The sequence below is a fragment of the Harpia harpyja genome, chromosome 2, assembly GCF_026419915.1.
Source record: "Harpia harpyja isolate bHarHar1 chromosome 2, bHarHar1 primary haplotype, whole genome shotgun sequence".
Taxonomy (NCBI): Eukaryota; Metazoa; Chordata; class Aves; order Accipitriformes; family Accipitridae; genus Harpia; species Harpia harpyja.
In genome coordinates this window covers 87,939,780-87,964,059 of record NC_068941.1, presented here as the reverse complement: position 1 = coordinate 87,964,059, position 24,280 = coordinate 87,939,780, and the positions used below count along the sequence as shown (strand labels likewise).

Sequence of the window (24,280 nt, the reverse complement as noted above, 5' to 3'; positions counted from 1 at the left end):
GGAAGGAGGGACTGCATTTGGTGGTTCTGCCCTATTTAGGAGATTGACTGTGACTTTTGGCTTCTCAGAAGAAGTTTTCTTGCCCTTCCCAGCTGCATCTTAGACTGGTGTTAAATGCCACTTTATTTATTGGTGCAGGTGTGTGTGGTTTGGTTTTGGTTTTTGTTTCCCCCCTGCCCCTGGAGGTCCTAGATGGAGAGGCATTTGCCCTTGAAAGGCTGGCAAATTAATTATTGCTAGTTTTTCCCAACAGACCTGTATTTTGCTGATAACAAAACAAAAAACCATGGAATAAATGCACAACTTCTTTACAGAATGCAGAGAAACATGTTAGCTGAGTTCTCGCCCTACCTTTCATGTATAATTTTATTTGAAAGTTTGCTAAAACATTGACTTTGTTTTGATGAAAAACGGGGGTGGAGCCACCTCCTTATTTCTTTCAGAGGAAGATCTCTTGTCTTTAAGGCATTAGATGACTGAGCGCATTTTGGTAAATTTTGAGTTGCTTCAGAATAGAAATTAATTTTAGGAAGCGTGATATGGTGTGACATAAAGACTATAATTATATCTCTCAAGTGCTTACAGTACCTTAAACTTTTGAAAGAGTGCTAGAGAATCTGTAATAAATAAATTCGTAGTTTCCAGAATTAAATGCTCCATTCAGTTTGCAATATTTTTTCCTCCAAATAGAACCTTAAAAACCTAAGCTACTGTGACTCTTACTGAATTTTTTAAACAGAGAACGAGTGTGCTACAATAAGCATAAGAACCAATCTTTGCTTTTTTGCAAGATGTAGCATCTTTGTGTGCATAGATGCTTGCTTTTTCTTTGCATTTCTGTTAGTCCTTGCTTTGATTCTTTGGCAGTATTAGCTACAAAAAATGTGACACAAGCTTTCAAAGTTCCAGTTGATAAAAGATAAGGAGATAGAGAGGCAATATTGCATGCGAGTTGCTGTCCAAATAAATATTTGAGCAATTTTTGCATATCACTTCTCGTATGGTATGTTCTGAGTGTCTGTACTTCAGAATGAATGGCTCCATAAGAGCTCACAGGCTTTCGTCCTGCTGGGGGACTTCAACCACCCTGACATCTGCTGGAAAAGTAGCATGGCAAGCTGTAGGCAATCCAGGAGACTCCTGGAATGCATTTAGGATAACTTCTTAAGCCAAGTAATAGACAGCCCTACCAGAGGGGATGCGATACTGGACCCGATGGTCACCAACGCAAGTGAGCTAATCAGTGGTGTCAAGACTGGAGGCAGCCTGGGCTGCAGTGATCGCACACTGGTGGAGTTCACAGTCCTGAGGGATATGGGTCAGGCAAAGAGTAAAGTCAGGACCCTGAATTTTGGGAAAGCAAAATTCCAGCTGTTCAAGGAGTTAGTGAATAGGGCTCCCTGGGAAACTTCGTCAGGGACAAGGGAGCAGAAAAGAGCTGGCAGATGTTTTAAGGATGCTTTCCATAGAGTGCAAGAGCTCTTGATCCCCATGTGTAAGAAATTGGGAAAGGAAGGCAGGAGACTGGCATGGCTGAGTCGAGACCTGCTGGTCTAACTAAAGGGCAAGAAGGAGAAATGCACAGGCAGTAGAAGCAGGGACAGGTATCCTGGGAAGAGTATAGGGATGCTGCCTGGTTGTGTAGGGATGCAGTCAGAAAGGCCAAGGTGTGGATGGAGCTGAACTTGGCAAGGGATGCAAAGAATAAGAAGGGCTTCTACAGGTGTGTCAGCCAGAAAAGGAAGGCCAAAGAAAGTGTACCCCCTTTGATGAGCAAGACTGGCAAACTGGTAACAGTGGACAAGGAGAAGGCTGAGGTACTCAACAACTTTTTTGTCTTGGTCTCATTGGCAACCTCTCTTCCCACACCTCTCAAGTGGATGGACTGTAAGGCAGGGAATGGGGGAGCAAGGTCCCTCCCACTGTAAGAGAGGATCAGGTTTGTGACCACCTGAGGAACCTGAACATGCGTAAGTCTGTGGGACTTGATGAGATGCTTCCCAGAGTCCCGAAGGAATTGGCTGATGTAGTTGCCAAGCCACTCTCCCAAGATATTTGAAAAGTCATGGCAGTCAGGTGAAGTCCCTGGTGACTGGAAAAAGGGAAACATTGCATCCATTTTTAAAAAGGGTAGAAAGGAGGACCCTGGGAACTACCGACCTGTCAGCTTTACCTTTGTGCCTGAAAAGATCATGGAACACATCCTCCTAGAAGCTATGCTTAAGTCACATGGAGGACAGGGAGGCGATTCAAGACAGCCAGCGTGCCTTCAACAAGGACAAGTCCTGCCTCACCAACCAAGTGGCCTTCTACGGTAGAGTGACTACCTCAGTGGACAAGGGAAGAGCTACGAATATCGTCTATCCGGACTTCTGTAAGGCCTTTGACACAGTCCCCCCCCAACATCCTTCTCTAAATTGGAGATACATGGATTTGATGGGTGGACTGTTCGGTGGATGAGGAATTGGTTGGATGGTCGCATCCAGAGGGTAGTGGTCAATGGCTTGATGTCCAGATGGAGATCGGTGACGAGTGGTGTCCCTCAGAGGTCCATACTGGGACCAGTGCTGTTTAGTATCTCCATCAATGACAGACGGCAGGATCGAATGCACCCTCAGCAGAAGGACTTGGGGGTACTGGTGAACGAAAAGCTGGACATGAGCCGGCAATGTGCGCTCACAGCCCAGAAAGCCAACCGTATCCTGGGTTGCATCAGAAGAAGTGTGACCAGCAGGTCGAGGGAGGGGATTCTGCCCCTCTGCTCCGTTTTCGTGAGACCCCACCTGCAGTACTGTGTCCAGCTCTGGGGCCCTCAGCACAGGAGAGACATGGACCTGCTGGAATGGGTCCAGAGGAGGCCACGAAGATGATCAGAGGGCTGGAACACCTCTGCCATGAGGACAGGCTGAGAGAGTTGGGGCTGAGCCTTCCCTGAGAAGGCTCCGGGGACACCTTATTGCAGCCTTTCCATACTTAAAGGGGGCTTATGAGAAAGATGGGGACAGACTTTTTAGTAGGGCCTGTAGCGACAGGAGAACGGACAATGGTTTAAAACTAAAAGAGTGTAGACTCAGAGTAGATATAAGGAAGAAATGTTTTAGGATGAGGGTGGTGAGGCACTGGCACAGGTTGCCCAGAGAGGTGGTCGATGTCCCATCCCTGGAAACATCCAAGGTCAGGCTGGACGGGGCTCTGAGCAACCTGATCGAGTTGAAGATGTCCCTGCTCACTGCAGGGGGGTTGGACTAGGTGACCTTTAAAGGTCCCTTCCAACCCAAACCATTCTGTGATTATGATCTCTAAAACTACTAGCTGAAAGCAGGCTGTCAAAAATATGCAATTCACTTCATACAGCAGGCGATATTGAAGCAAGACCGGTTAATATGTTTCGGATAAATGCCGGTTTTCTTGTGGAATAAAGGTGAAGACTCTGAGCCATCTGTTTGACGTTTCCATCTCAAGTGTAGTATTTGAGAACTAGTGTCGTCTGCAGTATGCTTGCTGACTCTGTTTCTAAGTCATTAGCAGGTAACATAAATTAGCGTGAGGGAAGTGCTACCCTAACTTAGCTGGAATGGTTTTGGTTCCCAGGCTACCAAGTATTCATCTTTTTCACTAAGGGAATATATACGGAGCTTAGCATTTTCTTCACTACGCTCCATTCTGATAGTGCGAAAAAGCATAATTTTTTCCATGTTAGAGTGAGATTTTTTTTTTTAAAGTTAGTAGGAGTGGTATAAAGTCCAGTGATGCGCAAAATAACTGATATTCTGGTAGCAGCGCTGGCTTCAGGAATGGCTAATGACAGGTTTTCTGTCATTTCTGTGTAGTTGACTGTTGGTATAGACAGCTTTTTAAAGTAGCTGGAATTTTCTAAATAATCCATTAACTTAATAACTGGCAGTACAGTTTTGAGAGAAGATTGTAACTGGCTGAGAAATAAGCACCTGGAATAAAAACTCAGGTTCACTTAAACTTTGCTATCATACATGAGTATAATACAGCAGTGGCTGGAGTACTGATAAAAAATGGACACATTAATTATAGAAGCACGCTGAAATCGGAATGCTGATAACTGAGAGGTGTTGCTTTTTAATTTCTTGTTTTAGTTGAATAAAACTTAGTGCTTAATATGCTAGGCAGTAGGCCTCACATGCTTGTATTAGATTATGCCTTTTGTGCTTCCTGAAAGCTGGACTTTTCAGTTGTTCAGTGCAAAGTTTATACCGCTTTTCTCTGTAGTTGTCAATTTATTTCTAACGTTACTTGCAGTCAGCTTTATTTGTCTGTATTTGCCAAGTTTGAACTGCTTCATGACTATTTTGGTAGGCTTTTTTAGAAATCTAACCTTCTTGCAAGCAATTGATTTCTTACTAGATGTTGAAATGCGTCATTCTGTTTCTCTGAAACCATTATTTCGTTTTCTTACAGATACACTGATGTTATTGATGTTGTACAGGCTCTGCAAACTCATCCTGACCCAGACGTGAAGTCGTCTTTCATCATTGGAACAGTTAATACTTGTGTAGAGCCACTGAGTTGCTATATGGAACATAGGTATACTTTAAGTTATTTCTACTAGTTTGAAAATAGATATAGAAGTTTGTGAGATCGCTTTTATAATAATTAGAGATGTATGATGGCTAAATGCCATTGAACTGTCTTAAAACTCATAAAACTGGTAGGTAATCCATCTTGGATGAACTTTGAAGTACTGTTTGGTTTATAATGTTGACACTTGGTTTCGACTAGGGATATAATTATATATAATATTAATAAAAGTTTAACTTGTGGAAGAATAAACAAAGATTGTCATTAGCATACTGCTTAAATACGTATACTCTGGCTAAGGTCTTTGTAAAATCTGGACAGTCAACTGTCCTGTCACGTGCTTTTTAAATCATTCTTTTTCTTGACATCTTTTTGTGAGTGTGACTAAAAATTGAGATGCGTGTCTCAGTTTGGGTTGTTGATCGTGTCACTATTTTGGGATATTAAATGAAGATTGTACAGATTTAAAATATAGAACTTGTGGGAAGCATAATTTTGTTGAAGAGAATGACAAAGCACGGAAGCAAAAGCATTGCAAATATTAAAATCTGATATCCTGGGTTACTGCAGAGGCAGGGTGGGGAGGAAACGGTAGCAAAGCCAAGTCGCTGACATTTGAAAATAGTGTGGTGTGGTTGCTGTTTCATAGTATATATATATATATATGTGCTCCACACTTAAACAAACGTGGAACTGATTTCATAGACCTATCTGTAAAATTGTAATATTTAAATTTTGCAATTATGCCTTGCAGCTGATTTGATGAAAGTAAGTTAAAGCAGTTACAATTTTCAGAGTTCTTAGCATTGCTGCTATTTGTGATAAAATGCTCTGCATTGCAGCTTAGAGGTGAACTGCCTGATCATTTTATAAAAGTGCATTCCTTAAACTTCCTAGCTGTTTTTAAAATGCTAACCATTGTGCTTCTTGTGCTTTGCACTAGTCAATAAATAGACATTACCTTACTGCTTCTTTTTGTCTCCGTGACAAAGATTGTAAATAAATAATAAAGACTACATAAAATATTTGTGAATTGATGCTGGAGTGCTGTTTTAACTTGTTCTTTCCATAATTGTAGGAAAGACAAGTTCCATTCCTAGGGTTTTTTTAAACTTACTAATGTGTTACTAGTCATGGTACTGAGTAGTATTTATAGCAGCAGTAGCCTGCAGTCCTTTGACTAACATTGTTTGTCTCTTGAAGTGCAGTAGCAATTGAAGGAAGAGGCATAGCCTATGCTGTAGACTATTTGTGTCTCGCTTTGAAGTTTCTTCTGACAAGAACTTACCAAGTAGCCATGTGCTGCCAATGACAAATCTTTCAGTTGGGAAGCTTTGGCAATTTCACTGTGCAAATCGAGAAGAGTGATTTTAATGTCTGACTTGAAACTTTTGCAGTCACGAAAATCAGGACTCTTTCTTAAAGTCTCAAAATTCATTACTGTAGAGATCTAGCTCTTTTGTAAGCCTAGGATGAAGCTCTTCCCTGTGTTGAATAGTAAGCCAGGGCAGGGGGGAGGTAGTTGAAGGAGCGCAGGTAAAGTACTCCCTTTCCTCTAGAGGTTTTTTTTAGTTGTCACTTGTCTGACACTATCAGAAATTGGTACAATATGTACTACAGAAAGCATTATGTACATACAGTCTTTCCATGAAGAGTTCCCACCATGTTTGGAAGACACAATTCTTTAGGGCAAGCTTAAAATTCCTATTGTTTAAATAGGAGTTAAAATAATACTGAAGCCTTTCTGTTTTCTTAGAATACAGAATAGATTGTGTGGTGGGAATTAGCTCTGAAATCCATTAAAGAATTAAGACCATCTACAAAACTAATTTTGGGGGAAGAACTCCTGAAAGACATAACGTATAGGGATGTTCCAGTTACATGGACTGAAGAAAGGAAACATGAAAATGGGTTGGATAGTAAGACTCTAGCTGTCAGTGTCCAAATGAATGTTAATGCTTTACTTAAATAATAGTATCCATTCTTGATGTACAAACTTCTGGTTTTTCTAGGCTTCTTTTTCCCAAGTTCTTGGACCAGTGTTCACAAGGTATGTGTCACTTTTCTTGACTTTGAGCTCTACAGAACAAGTAGCTGAGCCATATGGCCAAATAAATACACTGTAAATGCATATAGTCAAAGGATCATGATAAACTCTTCGAGGTAAGAACCATCTGTGCAGAAAAAATCTCTCTCTGCCTACATTATTAAACGCCATAGGTGCCTGGAGAAGATGTAAGAATATGGAGCATGATGCATTCTGGTTGTCCTCACCTGGAGGATAGGTTTCCCAGGACCATAAGTTAAACTGCTTACCATGAACTGTTGTAACTCGTGCTGTGTTGTAAATCTAGGAGCAAAATGGATTGGATATGAGTTCCATCCTCTTTTGGCAAGGCATGAGGAAATAGAGCTGTCCTTTCTGCTATTTTAGAGAGGGAAAAATGAGCTGGTTCCCTTGTTCCCCATATTTTTTTCTTAATGCAGTGTGGAGGATCCTTGCAGGGTTCATTTGACACTGAAGCAGACAAAAAAGCTCACTTGCAGAAGAACTGTTTCTTACCTGTATATTCAGTTTTATATCCTGACTATGAAATGCATCATCCTCCTTGTCAGGCTTGGAGAGCAGCTGTTGGCATAAATGGGATACCATCCTTCCTGACCTACCATCAAATAAGTTCCTTAAGTTTCAAGAGCAGAAGCAAATTCAGCTATAGCACCTTTACAGTTGTTTTGAACAATTGTATAGCTGATTTACAACGTTAAGACCAGTACATGTGGGGTGTGTGTGTATATATGAGAACAGATCTCTCCAGTCGGATGATCATTATTTTAGGCAGACAGTAAGCTCAACCTGAAATTAGGTAGGCCAATGACAGTTGAGATTTTTTTTTTTTTAAGTTGCTGTTGGACTACAGTTATTGCAACATGACTTTCTGATCTTATGTCTTCCCAAGTGAACTGCAGGACTGTAATTTTTGTGTTTGTATTTAAATGCAGTTGTCAGAGTAGGATGCTGCACTCTTCTTGTGGCTATTTAGACTCTATAGAGTCTAAATACTCTGTAGAGTTTTGCTGCCAGAATTATGCCACCTCTTATTCATGTGTGAAGGGAGCCCAAAAGAATGAAATCCAAAAGAACCCAAAAGAATGAAATTTTGAACAAGCTGGAATGTAGGTGCTATTGTATAAATCACTATTTTATTCTTATTTGGAGAAAAATGTTGGTGCTACAGATCGGGGAACTGACCAATAGACAATTATCATGATTATAGCCATGGTTGAAATTGAAGAGAGCAGGAGAATGTTAAGAATTAAGAATATAACAAAGTATCAATAACTACTGAGAAGTTGAGTGCAAGCGTGCTTTTTTTTTTTATGACAGAATGAAAAAAAAAAAAGAGCCTCAAAGCTATCTTTTTTTTAAAGTGCAGTTGTACAGACCTGATTGGGTGAGAATTTGTCATTGTTCAAGGAGGAACTAGAAAACGCATAGGATAAGTATAGGTAATTTTCCTATGGTTCAAACACTGAAAGAAGGAAAAATACCGGAGGTTAGAAGAATGTTCTTCTGGCAGCGAATTATTTCTGCATGTTGCAAGGTTTTGTCATCCAGTTTTCAGATATAAAATGTCACATTAGATAGCCTAGAGGTCTATTCCTGTAAAGCAAATTGTTTCACATGAATAGGGGCAATTTTTGTGTAAAAAGTTGTAAGAGGAAAAGTATGCTTTGAACTGAGATGTGGTACACTCTTAAACTTTCCAGACAAATGCAGAATTGTATCACATGTATAGTAGAGAATTTACTTCCACATAACTGAGAATTCATTTCTGGTGCAACAATAGCAGTATTTAATGAGACATTCACTTTGGCAGATATTTGTCCTACTTTTTTTGTGTGTAATGCACCCCAATATTATTGTTTGTGTTACTGTAGCATCAGTGGGCCAAGACAGTGTTGTACCGGGCATTGTACAAGTCTGAAAACAGAAACTTGCAATGAGGGTGTAAGAAAAGACAAGTATGGCTATAGGCAAGTAGGAATTAATTAGACTTTGGGGTGGTTGTCTTGTCCACATAACTATCTCGCAAATTTGGGGAGTGAGGAGGATTAGCCTTTTGCTGCTGCTTTCCGGGTCTCTTCTATTTTGTGGCTTTCTCTGTAACGAAGGGGTACCTATGCGTGTTAGCAACATGACATCATGTTACGAGTGACACTTTCTGTTTGGAAAGCCACAAGACTAAGAGGAACGGATCAGGATCAGGGAGAACTGATAAAGCCTTGAGTAGAGTGACCAGCGTTAGCAGTTTTGCTTTGTCTCTCCCCTGCATACTTGTTTAAACTTTTCACAAAAATCTTGCCACCATCCGTGTGCTGTAATTTCCTTTTGTCTCACTCCTCCTGAATATGCCTTTTTTTTCTTTTTTTTTCTTGCACGGAAGCTGTAAGATGACACCTTACTAGTCTAAGGGCACATTGGCATCTCTTGTGTTGTATATTAAATTGTTTTACAGATTAAGACATCGCTGTTGTTAAATATGCCCATTGTATGTTTGGGAGCAAAGAGGATCCATTATTTTTGTAAAGCATACGTATTTTTAATCTATTCCTCCTGTTTCTTTACTGCTTCTGTTGAACATGCTATTCCCCAGGCGGCAAAGATTTTTTTTCCTTTAGATGAGTGTATAAATAAGGAATTGAACTAAACTGGGTGGTCTTCAAAATGCAGTAGAAACAGAGATGGCAGTGGCAATTTAAATAGAAAAGGTCAAAATTATTTGTTACTAAAGCTATGTAGGCATCTTCCAGTTCTCAGATAGCTATTTTTCTTCTGGTTTACACTGCCTGTCGCTCAGTTCAGAATCATGGACTGTTGCCTGCTAACCCAGGGCCAATTCTTGTGCGATACCGGCACTTACAAGATTTACGCATAGGTGTGTGCAGAGCCAAAGCTTGCAGGTTCCCCAGGCTCTGAGCAGTGTTCTGTTACTTCCAAGATTGCGTGGGAGTTTACAAGCAAGAATGACAGCTAGCGCCCGAAAGCTGTTCCCCTTAGACAAGCACAAATGAAGCGGAGATTGATGGAGAAAGAGTATGGGTGATGCACATGAGAAGATGCATAGGTTTCTGATTTGCTAGGTATTTTATTCCTTGAATCTTTTTCTTAACTTTAAGCTTTGCCAGCTTAGTCCCTGACAAATACCTATTCTCTCCAAGGCATAGTGTTTCTAACTGTAATATATGCTTCGTAGCATTTATGTTATGCAGCCTTTTTATCGTTCTGTGCCAACTTCACAGAAAGTATAACTATGTTTTTAATTAAACTCGACTTTTAAATCAATATCAAGTTTGGGGATATTAAGGAAAAAAAACCACTGCGCATGTAGCACACCCACAGTGTGCTGGTTGTTGATTAGCTTATTCATAGTTTTCATCTTAATTGCATGATCTACATAATAATTTCAAGCATGCATGTGACTTAAATTTCTAAGTGTGCTTGCTGCTCTTCCCCCTCCCCCTATCTCTCTCAAGAGCGACTGTGTATTGGAGAAAACTTAGATGTTTCTGAAATTGGAGTGGAAGCTTCTGTGGGAGATTAAAAAAAGAGAAATACTAATGATGAAAATTTGCTTGGGCTATTGCTTGGGTGTGAGCTTTAAATAGTGATGGGTTGGGGGAAGGGCAAATGCATCCTGGTTCAATTGTTCATGGATATTCGAGAGTTTACTGTTCTGTCTTGCCCATAACTACAAGTAGGGTATAAGTGTCTGAAATGAGCTGCACACCCTGTGCGAAGAAATTCCATTCTGTACCCATTTTGGACAATACTGACATCCTAGGGAGTCCTAAAGAGTTGGCACTGCAATCTCTTCGAGGAACTGGGCTGAAATTCATTCTGATGTAACACCTTCTTGATATAAGTGGAAAGCAGAGGCTCTATAACACTGAAATTAGTCGGATAAGTGCAATATGTCGTCATTTCCTAAATGAGAACCCTTCCTGTGCCCAAGGCTTGATGGCTGTGATCGTTGGTGTGTAATTTCTGATCTCCTTCAGAGGCAGCAACTGCAGTAGCAGTAGTTGGTTCTCATTTAACATGAAACTTGACTTATACCTGGCAAGACAGCAGGTATAACATAAAGACTGTGTTGCCATCTTCAAATCTTGGGAAGTTTTTGCTTAAGAAGAGTAACCATGTCTTCAATGGAATTGGTGGCACTAGGTGCAAGGTGAAGGGGTACTGTTAAGTCTGAAAAAGGAATCGCTTTTCTGGTGACACAACGGAGTCTTTTTGGGAATTGGGGCTTGGGACAAATAATTATCCCATTGTTTTTCTCTGTTACCATTTTTGATGCCTTGTGGGTTCGGGCTTGCTGTCTGAATACCATTTTGGGGTCTGTCTTTAAAAACAGAGATAAAAAAAAACCCCAACCCTTCTCTTGTGTTTAGAAGTGACAACTGTCAGGGTCCAAAATACTGGTTTTTAGCTGTTTAGTCTATCTTTCTACACACTGAATTTGCCAAGAGGCTTTAAACGTTAGTGTTTTTTATTAAACTAGTCCTTCTTAAATTGATTCTCTGATGAATTTATTCTTCTAATTAATTGATTCTTTTGATTAATTGAGTCTAAATTGCTTCTGTTAGATGAAAGGTTCCTTGCTTGGGGTATTTTTGTTGTTGCTTTTTTTTCTCTTTAATAACTTTAATGTAGTGAGATCGAAGGAAAATAAGAGAAGAATGGCTGTTATATCACTTAATAGTTTATTAGTCACTGTTGCATGCCTGACTTCTATAAACTATCCTCTGATTTCCTTACACAGGACTAGTGAGTAACGTGGTTTTCACAAGTCATGCTACAGAGCAGAAGCATCCACTCCTTAGGCAATTGCAGAGCCTTATCCGAGCGGCAAATCCTGCTGTTTCATTCATCTTGGCAGAAAATGGAGTTGTAACTAGGTAACATTAATCACTGTCTAGTATTTGTCACTTTTGGTACTTCTCTTGTTTTACTCTGGTAACTTGTACAAAGGAGATGCAGATTTTTCTTAATTGCTTATCATGCAAAAGGCATCTTCCCTTTACATTTGTGGTCATATAAATGTAGGGATTAGGAAATGTATGGTTTTGTTTGCAGGGTATGACTTACGTTACTGTCATACTAAGGGAAAAATACTCTTAATTTTACTGTGACTAGCACATTCTGTTTTATTTAAGTAGCATACAGATAGTGGCCATTTTATTGAACTTACAAAATTAAACATCTTCCTCTTTATCTCTTTATAGGAATGAGGATATTGAATTAATTCTCTCAGAAAGCAGTTTTTCAAATCCTCAGATGATGAGAGCACGATATTTAATGTATCCTGGCTGGCAAGTATCTAGACTGAGAAATTTTAAAACTATTTTTCTAATTAACTTGAAGATTAAAAAGTCTCACTAACTTAATTTATTTTTTTTTTCAAGACTACTCATTTGGAACAGGCAATCGCTTTGTAAATCATATTTAAAAGAGAGCTGATGAGTATTCTTAGTAGATACATGATTGCTGTGCTTTTATGGGGAAAAGGATCCTTTCTGGACACTATTTAAATCAATGGCAAGATTACTGTTGCTTTTCAGAAGAATAGAGAAGAACCCTCTGGGAATAAGCTGGGAAGGATTGGGATGGGTGAGGTCAATAATGACTAGAGTAATTTCATTCTGACAGCTATTCAGCCTTACTGGAATGAACTTGCTATGTCAGTCTAGCTATTAGCAGAACAATTATTCATAAAAACCAGCAACCTTATTGACAGTCTTGGCAGAGGCTAAGGGCACAATAATACATGGTACCAAGCTTTCCATTTAATGCTGAGTGATATTTTTCATGGTTCAGGGTTCTTTACACATCTTGTTGCAGTTATCTGTGCTGCACCTATTTGGCAGAAAATGTAAACCTGTCAGCCATTATAACTCCTGGCTGACTGTTTCCTAGTTAGGTTTGGAAGCACGATTTATTTACCATGCCTTGCCAGCCCTGTATGTATGTATATCTTTTTATTCATAATTCTTGCTCTAAATTGGATGCAAGTAAGGCTCCTAAAGTAAACTGGCACAAAGCTTGGGATGTCAGAGCTGCTTGTGGATTGCGTGGAGCCAAAGGGAGAGAGAGAAAGCAGGAAAAGAACATATTTAAAACTCTTGGACAACTGTTAATCTATTTGATGATGATATGCAAGAATACTATGTAGATAGTATGCAAGAAGAAAAAATTGCAGCAGAAAGAGCATCAAAATGAGTCCTGAGCGCTTTGAAAAACCTAGTACTGCTAATATCACATTTTCATGGATGTCTTAGAGAAGAAAGCTTCACATGAGCAAGGCTTACCTGTGGTGAAATGATAGATGTTCCTTTTAAGAAGTCTGTTAGATGAAAAACACAAGTGCATGTGTTTTCTGTATGTTGAAGGTGTGTGTGTGTTTTTGTCTTAAGGTATGAAGGCAAATACGGAGCTGGGTCTTTCTTCCCTCCAATGGTTCAGATCTGTGTATGGTTTAATCGTCCTCTAGAAAAAACACGCTTTGTGACCAAATGTAAAGGTACAAATGAACTTTGACTGACTTGATTTAAATCCAAGTTTGAAATACTGGGGAATAGAGGGGAAGGCAGGCACTGACGTAGCACAGTTATTTAATTACTGCTGAAGTAAACTTTTAATTGAAAATTCAGCTTTCCTTCCTTAAAGTACAGTAAATTATCTTCTTAAGTGTCTGCTCTGGAAAATTGACCCATGATGTTGTTCAGATTAAAATCTAATTTAATTTTCTGTTTCTAGAGACTGAGACACTTATCTTCATATGTTTGCTTTTTATTTTATGTTTAATTTTACTTAGTAGCGTCAAAATACAGTTTATAAGTAACCATCAGCTTCTACTTTTTTTGCCAAATAATTCTTTGTAGTTATTAGAAAATAGGCTCAGCTCTGTGTTAGGCTGCTAGAGTAGATATATAATCATGCCTTTGCTTCTTTCCTTAGCAAAACAGTGTTAAGGAGCACCATTTTACTTTCCACACACACTGTAAGCGTTCATTATGCCAAACACATGTTATTTCCCACATACCCCATAGCAAAGAAATGAGAACATATAGAAATGTTACGTAGTGGGGCTCTGGGGGGACACTGCAGCTTTTTCCCCTGAAGCACTAGGATGTGGATTAGAGACCTGTAGCATAGGTCTGACCAGAATTACACCAAGGAGAAGAAAAATACGTGAGATAATCTGTTTGTCTTCTATTTCGAACAGCGATTAAGTCATTGCTCAAGCCAAGTCCTTTTTCTGGAAACATTTATCACATCATGGGCAAAGTTAAGTTTTCAGGTAAGGGCAAATTACTGTTTACACGTTGTCTTGTGATGGCAGTGCATGTACATGTATTTGAAAACTTTTTTATGTACTGTATTCTGTCTACACCAATGTGTTGATGTTAATTAGATTAGCGATTATCAGGACATTTCTTTCTTCCATCTTCTCCTTTTTAGATTCTGATAAAGTGATTGAAGTCTGTCACAACACATCATCTAACTCACTAAGCCTTGTGCCTGTTCAGGAGGGGCCAAATCCTCCTGATTCAAGAAGTGATAACAGAGATTGCAGCAGTCAACAGGAGTGCTTCCTTGTGTTCATTGGCTGCTCTCTTAAGGAAGAGGATATAAAAGACTGGCTCAGAGAAACTGCGAAACAGGTTCGTGGGCATGTTTATTTTTGTTCAGTGTGATGTGTTCGGCATTTCTTAACAACAGAAGGAGGAATCCGAGTGTCTCAATGAAACTTTTTTTTTTTAATCTCCTTTCTCTTCTACCTAGGTATTAGCATTCCAGGTTGTAAATGTATTTCAGAAAGAGGACTAACAGTTTGCAAATATGTATTGTAATTTGTGTATTGTTTTAATATCTGCTACAGCTTATTCATGGATTGATCTGCTCTTGAACGCTTAAGCAAATGGAGTATGTCCAGAATAAACACAAGATGATTTAGCTGAGACATGATTGCCAAAAGCTAAAGTGTAGTATGAAATAAATCTTCTTGAAGTACCTGAACACTGCAAAGCTGAAAACTTGTTTTGATTCACTAAATTAAACCTCCTTGGAAGTAATCCACTGAAACGGAGGGTATAGTTTTTTCATTTTGTCTTGCTTAATTTGTCAACTCTGCAGCTGTGTAAGGCTTCATGTATTTCTGCATGGCTAACGTACCTATGCAGTAGAAGTTGGAGCAGGGAACAGGGACTATGTACATCGTAAGGGCCTAGAAGGCACATTTTGCACTTGTGGTGTCTTAATAACTTCACACGGTGACTGGCACGACCTGACCGGGAGTGTGGGACAAGATGGTTCCCTGCTACATAACCAAGTAATTCCAGCAAGTATTACTTTTGCCAGGCTGCACATCAAGGTCTTAGGAAGTGAGTCTTGAGGCTTGATGGAGAAATATACTTGGACAGAAATTGTTCAACCCTACAAATTACCTATTTTAGCACTCTAGTTGGAGCCTGAGCCTATAGTTGTGCCCTTTCGTGATGCCCATTTTGGAACATTTGTTAGTTAAAAATACTCGTGGTTACTTCTTCATGGCTTAGGATTTGCATAGTATCTCTAAAAAGCTTTGTAGGAAGGGAAAAAAGTTTCCTGCAGACCATTGTTGGAGCTGTTTCTAAGGATCTTCAGGTTCTTACCTCTGTTCTAGCAGGTTGTGTTACTTCAGGGAAGTATACGTTTTCTGTGATCATATCTCATGCTCTGTATGATTCACATGGATAATATATGGAGACACATGCTTTTGACATGTAAGAAAGCACTCTATGGAATACTATTTTAATTTTATGAAAACTTGGAACTTAAATGCTATCTCAAGTGTGAAGTGCTTCCTCTTTCAGCAGTTCAAGACTACAAATAGTCTTTCTACAGTCTCACTGGTCATGGCTAATTTAGGGGTTCAGATAGTTCTGACAGTTATTGCATGCTGCGTGAAAGAAATTAATTATAAAACTTTTCAGACTAAAAACTAGATGGTTTTTCGGTTCCTGTGCCAGTTTTCTTTGTTTTTTGCAGTAAAGCTGTATTTAAATTGTATTGTTTGAAGTACTTTCAGAATTTGTCATTTCTAATGATGCTTTATGTAAGATCACTTAATTTTTACTTTTGTTTTCAGAACATAGTTGTGAGTGCTTCAATATAATTGAATAATTCTGTCTAGAAATTAATTTTTAAAATACATGCTTCTAAAAGGAGTACTTTTGTGCTAGGCTTGAGCATGATAGCATGTGATCATAGATTTCGCTACCATTATCCACATTTTCAAGAAAAAACTTTTCTGTTTTGTGGTATGGGTTGGGGGTTTTTTTGGTTTGGTTTTTTTTTTTTTTTTAACTAAACTAAACTGTAGTATCACATTGTCACTCAATAGGTATATAACTGGGGTCTAATTCTTTCTACAGAAACCTCAGAGGAAAGCCCTGAAAACCAGAGGAATGCTAACCCTTCAGGAAATAAAAAACATTCACGTAAGTAGAAGCAATTAATAGCAAGCTCTTTTTTTCGGCTGATTTTCTTAAATATCCATTTGTATGATAGAGCACCTCCCATACCTGCCATAACAAGTGTGCTGAGTGCTAAATTATTATGGCACTTACTGTCTTTGGATATACTTGAAACACAACTGAGGCTGTCCAGGAGGGATTTGAGATATAAATCTTGGTGTTACCTCAGAGCTTCAAGTTAGCTCTGAAAAGTAGGAGGAGGTGTAAGGTGTTGGACAAGCATACACTTTTGGTTACCGTAACGGTCTTTCCCCGTCTTTTCTCCCTGTTCTGTGCTGTGCAGGTTGTCACGTGCAAATTAGGATCCCAAATGCCTAATCCTGCCCTCATCAACTACCTTTAGGTTGTAAGTGCTGTCTCTGGAGTTGGGTTCCTTAGAGTTTGGCATGGCTATGATTAGTGTTGCTGTACCCAACTCCCCTAGTCCATATGGATGTCGTTTGTCATACTGTTTTTTCAGAGTGCTCCTTTATAGCCAGGAGCTGTAACTTCCTCCCTGGCCGTTAAGTTCAGCAGAAGGAATTCTTCTTTTATCTATTTAGGTTTGTTAGGACTGTCTCTAAGCAGTTTTGAGTTTTAAATGTTTAATGTACAGTATATTCTTTCTCAATGTAGGTGAAACGCCACTTGGATCCACTTCCAGCTGGTTATTTTTACAACGGGACTCAATTTGTGAATTTTTTTGGTGACAAAATGGATTACCATCCATGTATCCTTTAAAATGTGGGGGTTTTGGGTGAAGGTTTTAGGTAGGCAAGAGGCTATGCAAATCTGAAATGTAGACTGTCAAAGTGGATGATACGGTGAAGAGCCGGTTTGATTTGCAGGTGGTAATATGAAATGAAAAGTTTTGTTCCTGAAATCTGTGCGTGGCTACTTGCCATTTAAAGCTTACTGTTAAAACACTTTTTCAGATGTATGATCTAAGAAGCAGAATAGAACCAACAAATCAATCCCAAAACCGTACATTGAGCTCACGCAGAGAATAATTTATGGACCACAGCTTGTCAAAGAAATATTTTTCAAACCAAATAGTGCTGTAGTATAGCTTAATGCCTGGTTATGACTGACAAAACTTCCAAATGAATATAATTTTGTGTGCATGCATGTACGTGCACACGCTAAAGTAAAAACAATCAGAGTTGTTTTAGGTTTTACTACAGTATCCTTTTTTCTGCCGCATATTTTGCAGTGAAGCTGATATTAAATGATTGCTCTCATTTTGTAACTTGGTATGAGAAAAACCTTACTGGATGCAAAGCAGTAGTATGAACAGCTTGTTCAGAATTAGGTGTGGAGGTGTATTTTTTGTAATCACTTTTTAAACTCACTTAAGCAAGTAAAACCTTATTTTAAAACTACTTCAGCTTGCAAGCAGTATGATTTACTTATCAAACTGTGGCATATACACGTTTGTAAATGAAGCTGGTCTTGTTTGGTGTCAGTTTACGGAACATGAACTAGAGCTGAAGTAGGGTCCTCTGGATTTCTTTCCGAAAATCCCTTTTATTTTTTATTTTAAACCTGATCATATTCTTGTCTTTGGCAAGAAATGCCAGAGTAATACTAATTTTCTAGTGTATTCCTGTTCTCCTTTCCTGTTTTCATAACTTTCTATTGCTTTTGTCTTTGTTTTATTACCGAAATTTCAAATTTGGGTTTACATTTTCAGTTTACTTTTTCACTTCAACTTCAACAAACTTTACAAAAATCCAAGTGGGTTCTATGATTCTGTTCTGGAATAAGAACAAACAGTTATTTTCTATGCCCTATGGGACAACTTTAAAATTTTAAACCAGCAGACTTCTGTCTGCAGGTTAAGCTCCTAGTTATGGTATACTGGCAGAAAATAGCCTAACAGCAAACTTGGACTCCAATATTCACTGGACCTTTACTCCGTCACCATCTTGGTGTCTGGCAATAAAATATACAGGTACTGGTTAACCACTTCTGGATGATCTGAATTTTGGGCAGTTTTTTAGACTCCCACTTAACCAAAATAGCTGTAAACATCTGCAAACCTGCTGTAGTTTTGCTGTTCTTATATTCTTCCTCTTGATTGGGAAATGTCTATTGTGCAACTCCTTTACTCCCGAGTAATACAGAGTAGCTGTGGTTAGGTCTGACTGCAGGACTCTGGGAAGGTAATATATTGAATTTCTGCTTTCAGTAAGTGTCCCTGAACTGGCACATCCTTCAAACCTGTATATTCTTTTCTAATGAGTGCTATTTGCACAAATGTTTTTCCTTAGTTTTTCAAAATCAGTAATGGACCAATTCATGAATGATTACTTGGAAGAAGCCAACAGGGAAATAGAGAAGTACAACAGAGAACTAGAAGAACAAGAGTATCACGATCTCTTTGAGCAGAAGACATAAGCATGTGTGTTCTGTGCATTTCTGAACCACCGTCAGTAACCAAAAATGCTGTTGTCCTTGCTGGTTAACTAGAAAATTAAGTGAAATGTCAGTTTTCAGCACTCCTTTTAAAACTAAGAGATCATTCCTGTAAGGTTGGCATTTTAATATGGTAACTGCTTAGCTGTTTGTACTGTCAGGTTTGCTTCCACTTCACCTTAATTCCAGACTGTAAAAAGCATCACCTGGAATCTCTGGCTAGTAGTGGAAATTTATTTTAAAAAATAAGAAGAAAGAAGCAAAACTATATTTCCTAGTAGGTCAGAATGTAATCATTGAATTGGTCCGTTGTGCAGATAATCAAACCACTTTAATCTCTGGGTGTCCCTTGAAACTTGTTGCACAAGAGCATTGATAAGCAGTGGTATACTTTAGTATGTGGGATTGGGGGATGTTCCTAAAGCGAGAAATGGGGGAACATTTAAAAAACTCAGAAGAGTAGCTAATCCCACAGCTCTTAGGGTGTTCCCAAAGCGAGAAATGGGGGAACAATTAAAAGCAACTCAGAAGAGTACCTCATCCTACAGCTGTTAGGGTGTTCCCAAAGCGAGAAATGGGGGAACAATTAAAAAGCTTGGAAGAGTACCTAATCCTACTGCTGTTAGGGTGTTCCCAAAGCGAGAAATTGGGGAACAATTAAAAAACTCGGAAGAGTACCTAATCCTACTGCTGTTAGGTATTCCCAAAGCGAGAAATGGGGGAACAATTGAAAAACTCGGAAGAGTACCTAATTCCACTGCTGTTAGGGTGTTCCCAAAGCGAGAAATGGGGGAACAATTAAAAAGCTCGGAAGAGTACCTAATCCTACTGCTGTTAGGTGTTCCCAAAGCGAGAAACGGGGGAACAATTAAAAAAGCTCGGAAGAGTACCTAATCCCACTGCTGTTAGGGTGTTCCCAAAGCGAGAAATGGGGGAACAATTAAACTCGGAAGAGTACTTAATTCCACTGCTGTTTAGGGTGTTCCCAAAGCGAGAAATGGGGGAACAATTAAAAAACTCGGAAGAGTACCTAATCCTACTGCTGTTTAGGGTGTTCCCAAAGCGAGAAATGGGGGAACAATTAAAAGACTCGGAAGAGTACCTAATCCTACTGCTGTTAGGGTGTTCCCAAAGCGAGAAATGGGGGAACACTTAGGCATCTGCATTTTTCTGAGGGGACAGTATGTCTCATAACCTCTGCACAGTTTGAATCTGCAGTCAAAATTTTTGAATTTTCTAAAGAAAAGATGTTTATACATTTCAGGGTGAAACAAGATAAGTAGAGATACCTTGCTTTCTTCCCAGTGTTGTTATTGGTGTTCTAGAAAACATGACATGGATGGTAGTAATCTGCAATTTGCTGTTGCTTAGAAGATTATCTCTGAAGGATTCTTATTTCAGTACTAAAAACTAAGCAAAGCAAGGGAAGAGGGAGATTTTTTAGCTAAGGAATTCCTTTTCATGAAAATTACTTATTTCCAAAGGTAAAAAATACCAAGAGATACACGTGAAATCCAAAAGAACTTTTTTTGTGAAGCTTTCAGAAAAATCTGCATGCCGTAACATTTCACTAAACTGATACACCAGGTTTTAAGTACTTGCAACAAAACCTTTATAGTTACCAAATCATAATACAATAGGAATTCTGGCAACTTGTCCTTTAACTTAATTCAGTACAATTTTAAGTGAGAATTCATAGATCACTGACTGAAGGATTATAAGGTACCCTCACAGCTACTTAGGCGTAATTATTGAAGCTTATTTGAATAAGCAGATTATTGTAGCATGCTGTGTGTTCAGAATTTAGTCAAGAGAAAACAGTTCAGGAGGAATTTTTTATTTTCATATTCCTTTGCCTTAGGAACAGCTCCGTCTTTTAATACAACTGCAACTTTTGGTTTTGGTCAGATATATGTAACACAGTAAGAAACGGAATGAATAATTTCTTACAGTACACTTAAAATACTTATAACGTGTCCACGCAGTCTCTTTCTGTGGCAGGAGAATGAGATTTAGCTCCTGCCATCAAACCTAAGGCTAGATACAGTTTTATGCCTTACTTAAGAAATATGTTTTTTACCTTTGGAAAATGAAATGGCTGAAATTTCAGTAAGCCTGTCAAAAAATGAAACACCTTTTAGGTAGACTTTCAGTACATGTTGCTACTAGCTGGCTCAGTGCCTGTGCTGTGGTGGTTATACAGTGCAGAGGTGGAATTCCAGGTGCTGCAGATTGGGATATAGATGTTGATAAGGTTTCGTTACTAGCTTTCCTACTAGATTTAAAAAGCTGTCTGAATTTAAGAAATTTTTTTTTGCACACCACGAGACTTTATAAACTACTTGTATCCTGTTCAAGTACAATAAAAGCCAGCGATTAGTTTGTGTTTCTAGGCTTTCTGGGGTAACCCATATTACAGGTATAGAGCATCATGATAAGGCTCGTGAGTTTATCTATGCATGGCTATACTTTAGTCTTAATATACTGTAGTGCCTGGTAGAGCAAACGTAGCTAGCAGTGGATTGGAGGGGCTAGCGGGTGTTTACAAACTAAGTACAGTTGGTTGCATGAAACAATTTATCAGACCAGGATTATTAGAGTACAAAATTCTGGTCGTAACACTGCAATAAAAAGGGGCATTAGAAAATTCTTAACAAATTATAGTTCTTTGCCAATAAACTTAGTGTAAACCCAGTGTGCTCCTTTTCAGTACGAGTTATCTAATCTGCAAAGCCATATTTCTAGAATAGTGGTATGACTATGTAATGTCAGAAGAAATACCAGTGGTTGGGACAGCAGGCACTTTGGTGATGCTTTGTCTCAACTTGTAAGTCAATAACAGAGTAGATTTAAGTGCAATTGATTGAACGATAGATGAAGATACTGTAGCTTATTTTGCTCTGCTGAACTCTTTTTAAGAACTCCAATTTGTGCAGCTCTTGAAAATAAATGTTGATGGGGCTAATTCATCTGGGGTTGGCGTAGCGAGTTGCAATTACAAGTGAGATGCCCTGTGAACAAAAAGGAAATAAGTATTCAAAATTGGCGTGCTACTGTGCAAATTGAGCTGTTCCTTAAAAACTGAAGCAGAAGAGCTCAGAACAAAGGCCTAGTATACTTATATACCGTACTGCATGCTATATGGTAATAGCTGTGTATTATGAAGACCTTTCACCATACTGGTACTATTTCAATTAATATATTTTGGTATTGAAATAAATTGATTACCTCAATTTTTATTTTTTTTTTTTTAGTTTTTAACTGTGACTTTAAAACAGAAAAAATACCGAAATAGTGAAACTGTGACAATGGTATCCTTTAAACATAGTAGTGCCTTGCAGATGACACCATTTATTTATGAAGCATAAAATAAATGGATGTCATGGGTTGTATTGCTTGCACCCTCTTTTTTTAAAGGAAAAACGGTTTTGGTGAAAGGACTTAAAATTAACCTAGTGAAGAATATTAGCACAAATGGTTAAACTGTTTAAAAGAAAACTCTTTGAGGACTAAAATGTGTAAATGCCTGATGCTGCTGATAGTTTAATAGCAGTTGCTGATTATTTTGGAGTTACTTCTAACAATCAGCAGCACTTTTTTTTTTTTTTTTTAGAAGAGCATAACTTTTGTACTCTGGTCAGAGATATTTATACTGTATCAAACCCCGTCTGTAGGGTAATCTGGTTTCCTCACTTTTGAAGTCGAGGTGAGGATGGAGATACTGCTAAGGATCTAGTTTTGAAAATTTTTTTAGCTACTGTAAAACTAAAAAAAAAAAAAAAAAAGCACCATTTCTAAACCGCAAATGTTTGGATACAGAAAAAGTGCCATTACACTGTTCCTTTATCTTTTACTGTATTTTGAAAATTGGTAACAGTAACTTTGTGTCCAGGCATTTCTGATATTGTGAAGAAGTGCTGAGAGTCCTCAAGGGGTTTACGTGCTTTGCTGACCTTCATGTTAGCAGCTTGTGGTGGTGTTTTTTTTTTTTTTCCCTCACCGAGAATGAGTGTGGTCAGAACTTACTGAAGTTATAGGGAGAAAAATGTGATAAACTTAGGAGAGGAACATTTGCAACTTGAACCGCGCTGCAATCTCGGAGTATTTTATATTAAGCTGTGCAATTTGTTATTAGTCCAATTTTACACTTTGCAATTAACAAAACTGATTGCAGGGAGGATTTAAGTTGCATGTAAAAGTTCCCTAATAAGTTTTTTTTAATTATTGTTTTTTAATTGAAACTTTTCTGAATTTGCACAGATTTAAGCTCTGGAATACTTTGGTATTCTTAAAAGGGAAAAATTGTAACTAGTATAGTGAATTGTAAACTGTGAGTTGTTAGAACCGCATTGTTGATCTAATTTTAGATTGTTTAAAAATGTACCTCAGAAAGCTAGTGAGAAATTACATCATTTTTACACAACGGTCAGATACTAATGTAACACTTCTCACTTTACAATGTGCCAAAATTCACTTTCATACTAGTTCTCAATGCTTTAATATTTGCAACTTTAAGTTAAAAACTTGTATTTACAAACACTACTGTAACTTCAGTTAAACTGAATCGTGTGATTGAAGCTTTTTGCCTGTTGTATTTATTACACAACTTGATTCAGTAAATATAAAATTACCTTTCCATTTATTTTTGTATTGTTTTACATGTTTATACCTGCAGTTCGTGTGACTTTTACACCTGTAACTCAGATGTGATGGAAAGAACCAATAAACAGTATCCATCTGCTGTCTGTCTTTGACTTCTTTAATAAACTCACTATTTCCTAAACTTGAATTTTTAAGCATTGAGCAGTTTTCTTTTAAAATTTGTTAGTTTTCTAAACTGGCAGAAAGGTGACTAGTTTATATTCAAACAAAAATGTGTAAGATTTAAGGAAATGGGGGGGGGGTAAAACTTAAAACCAGTTGTAGGATGAAGGACCTTGATCGGCTTCCCACCTGCCATCTCTGTCCTTCAACAATTGTACTTACGGATAAGTTGGTCGTTGCATATACAGAAATGCAGGAGCTAAATCCTACTCCTTGTATTCATATAAAGGAGGATGCAGTTTCAAGATCAACTTCTGTTGATCTAAAATCAAGCTGCCATTGGGAGGGCAATCCCACCTCACCCTCTTTTTTTCTGCTTTGGTTGCTGAGTGGGAGGCTGTGCATGAGTCAGATAAGTTTGCACATTTCTGTCTCAGTTTGACAATGCTTTTGCTTTTCTTTTTTGGTTTTTTTTTTTTTTTTGCAGGAAGGTTTGCGCTTGATTGATGTTTATGAACTGTTTACATAAAAACAGCATGTTAAATTCAGCCTGTATTGCGTACTCCAGGTATGCACACAAGAAATAGCAGCCTCAGATGCATGGACTTTTGATTGAAATCCAGGAATCTTCCCTTGCTGCGCCGCTAGTTTTGGAAAGCATGGACTCTTCCACTTGTAAATGCACTTGGGCTGCATCAGCTGCTCTTGAACTGTTGAGTACGTGCAGTTTCCTTTGACTTTGTGTTACATGCTGTCAATGCAACACTAAACAACTTCCCTATCATTATATACTGCTCATCTCAGAGAAGCAGCCAGTTATCGCTTCAGTATTAAACTACAGACCCCACAAAATCGTTCACGTGTCAGCTTTGCCGAGAGCGTTCAGATCCTGTTACTGCTCACGTGTGGGCACGTGTTCTCAAAACAAGCCTTTGGGCTAGATCTTACGCTGGCCAAGCAGCTAGAAGGGTTTCCACCATCCCTTGGG

At 38.5% G+C, this 24,280-nt stretch overlaps 1 protein-coding gene across 2 annotated transcripts in view; it reads left to right on the top strand.

Annotated features, from left to right (window-relative positions):
• The window catches only part of DNAAF9 (dynein axonemal assembly factor 9), a 79,025-nt gene extending 55,756 nt beyond the window's left edge, over positions 1 to 23,269 (top strand). The window contains exons 28-38 of one of the 2 annotated variants that reach the window (XR_008234206.1): positions 4,432 to 4,557; positions 6,564 to 6,601; positions 11,376 to 11,511; positions 11,839 to 11,925; positions 13,027 to 13,133; positions 13,839 to 13,913; positions 14,075 to 14,277; positions 16,030 to 16,095; positions 16,747 to 16,840; positions 18,398 to 19,366; positions 19,507 to 23,269. Coding sequence is in view for 1 of the 2 variants with exons in the window: in XM_052780837.1 (XP_052636797.1) it covers positions 4,432 to 4,557; positions 6,564 to 6,601; positions 11,376 to 11,511; positions 11,839 to 11,925; positions 13,027 to 13,133; positions 13,839 to 13,913; positions 14,075 to 14,277; positions 16,030 to 16,095; positions 16,747 to 16,840; positions 18,398 to 18,510 (1,045 nt within the window). In the remaining variant the exon portion in view is untranslated. Of the gene's footprint in view, positions 1 to 4,431; positions 4,558 to 6,563; positions 6,602 to 11,375; positions 11,512 to 11,838; positions 11,926 to 13,026; positions 13,134 to 13,838; positions 13,914 to 14,074; positions 14,278 to 16,029; positions 16,096 to 16,746; positions 16,841 to 18,397; positions 19,474 to 19,506 lie in introns of those variants that run through there. The other variant, XM_052780837.1, reaches the window with a different exon arrangement.
• The last annotated feature ends 1,011 nt before the right edge of the window (positions 23,270 to 24,280 follow it).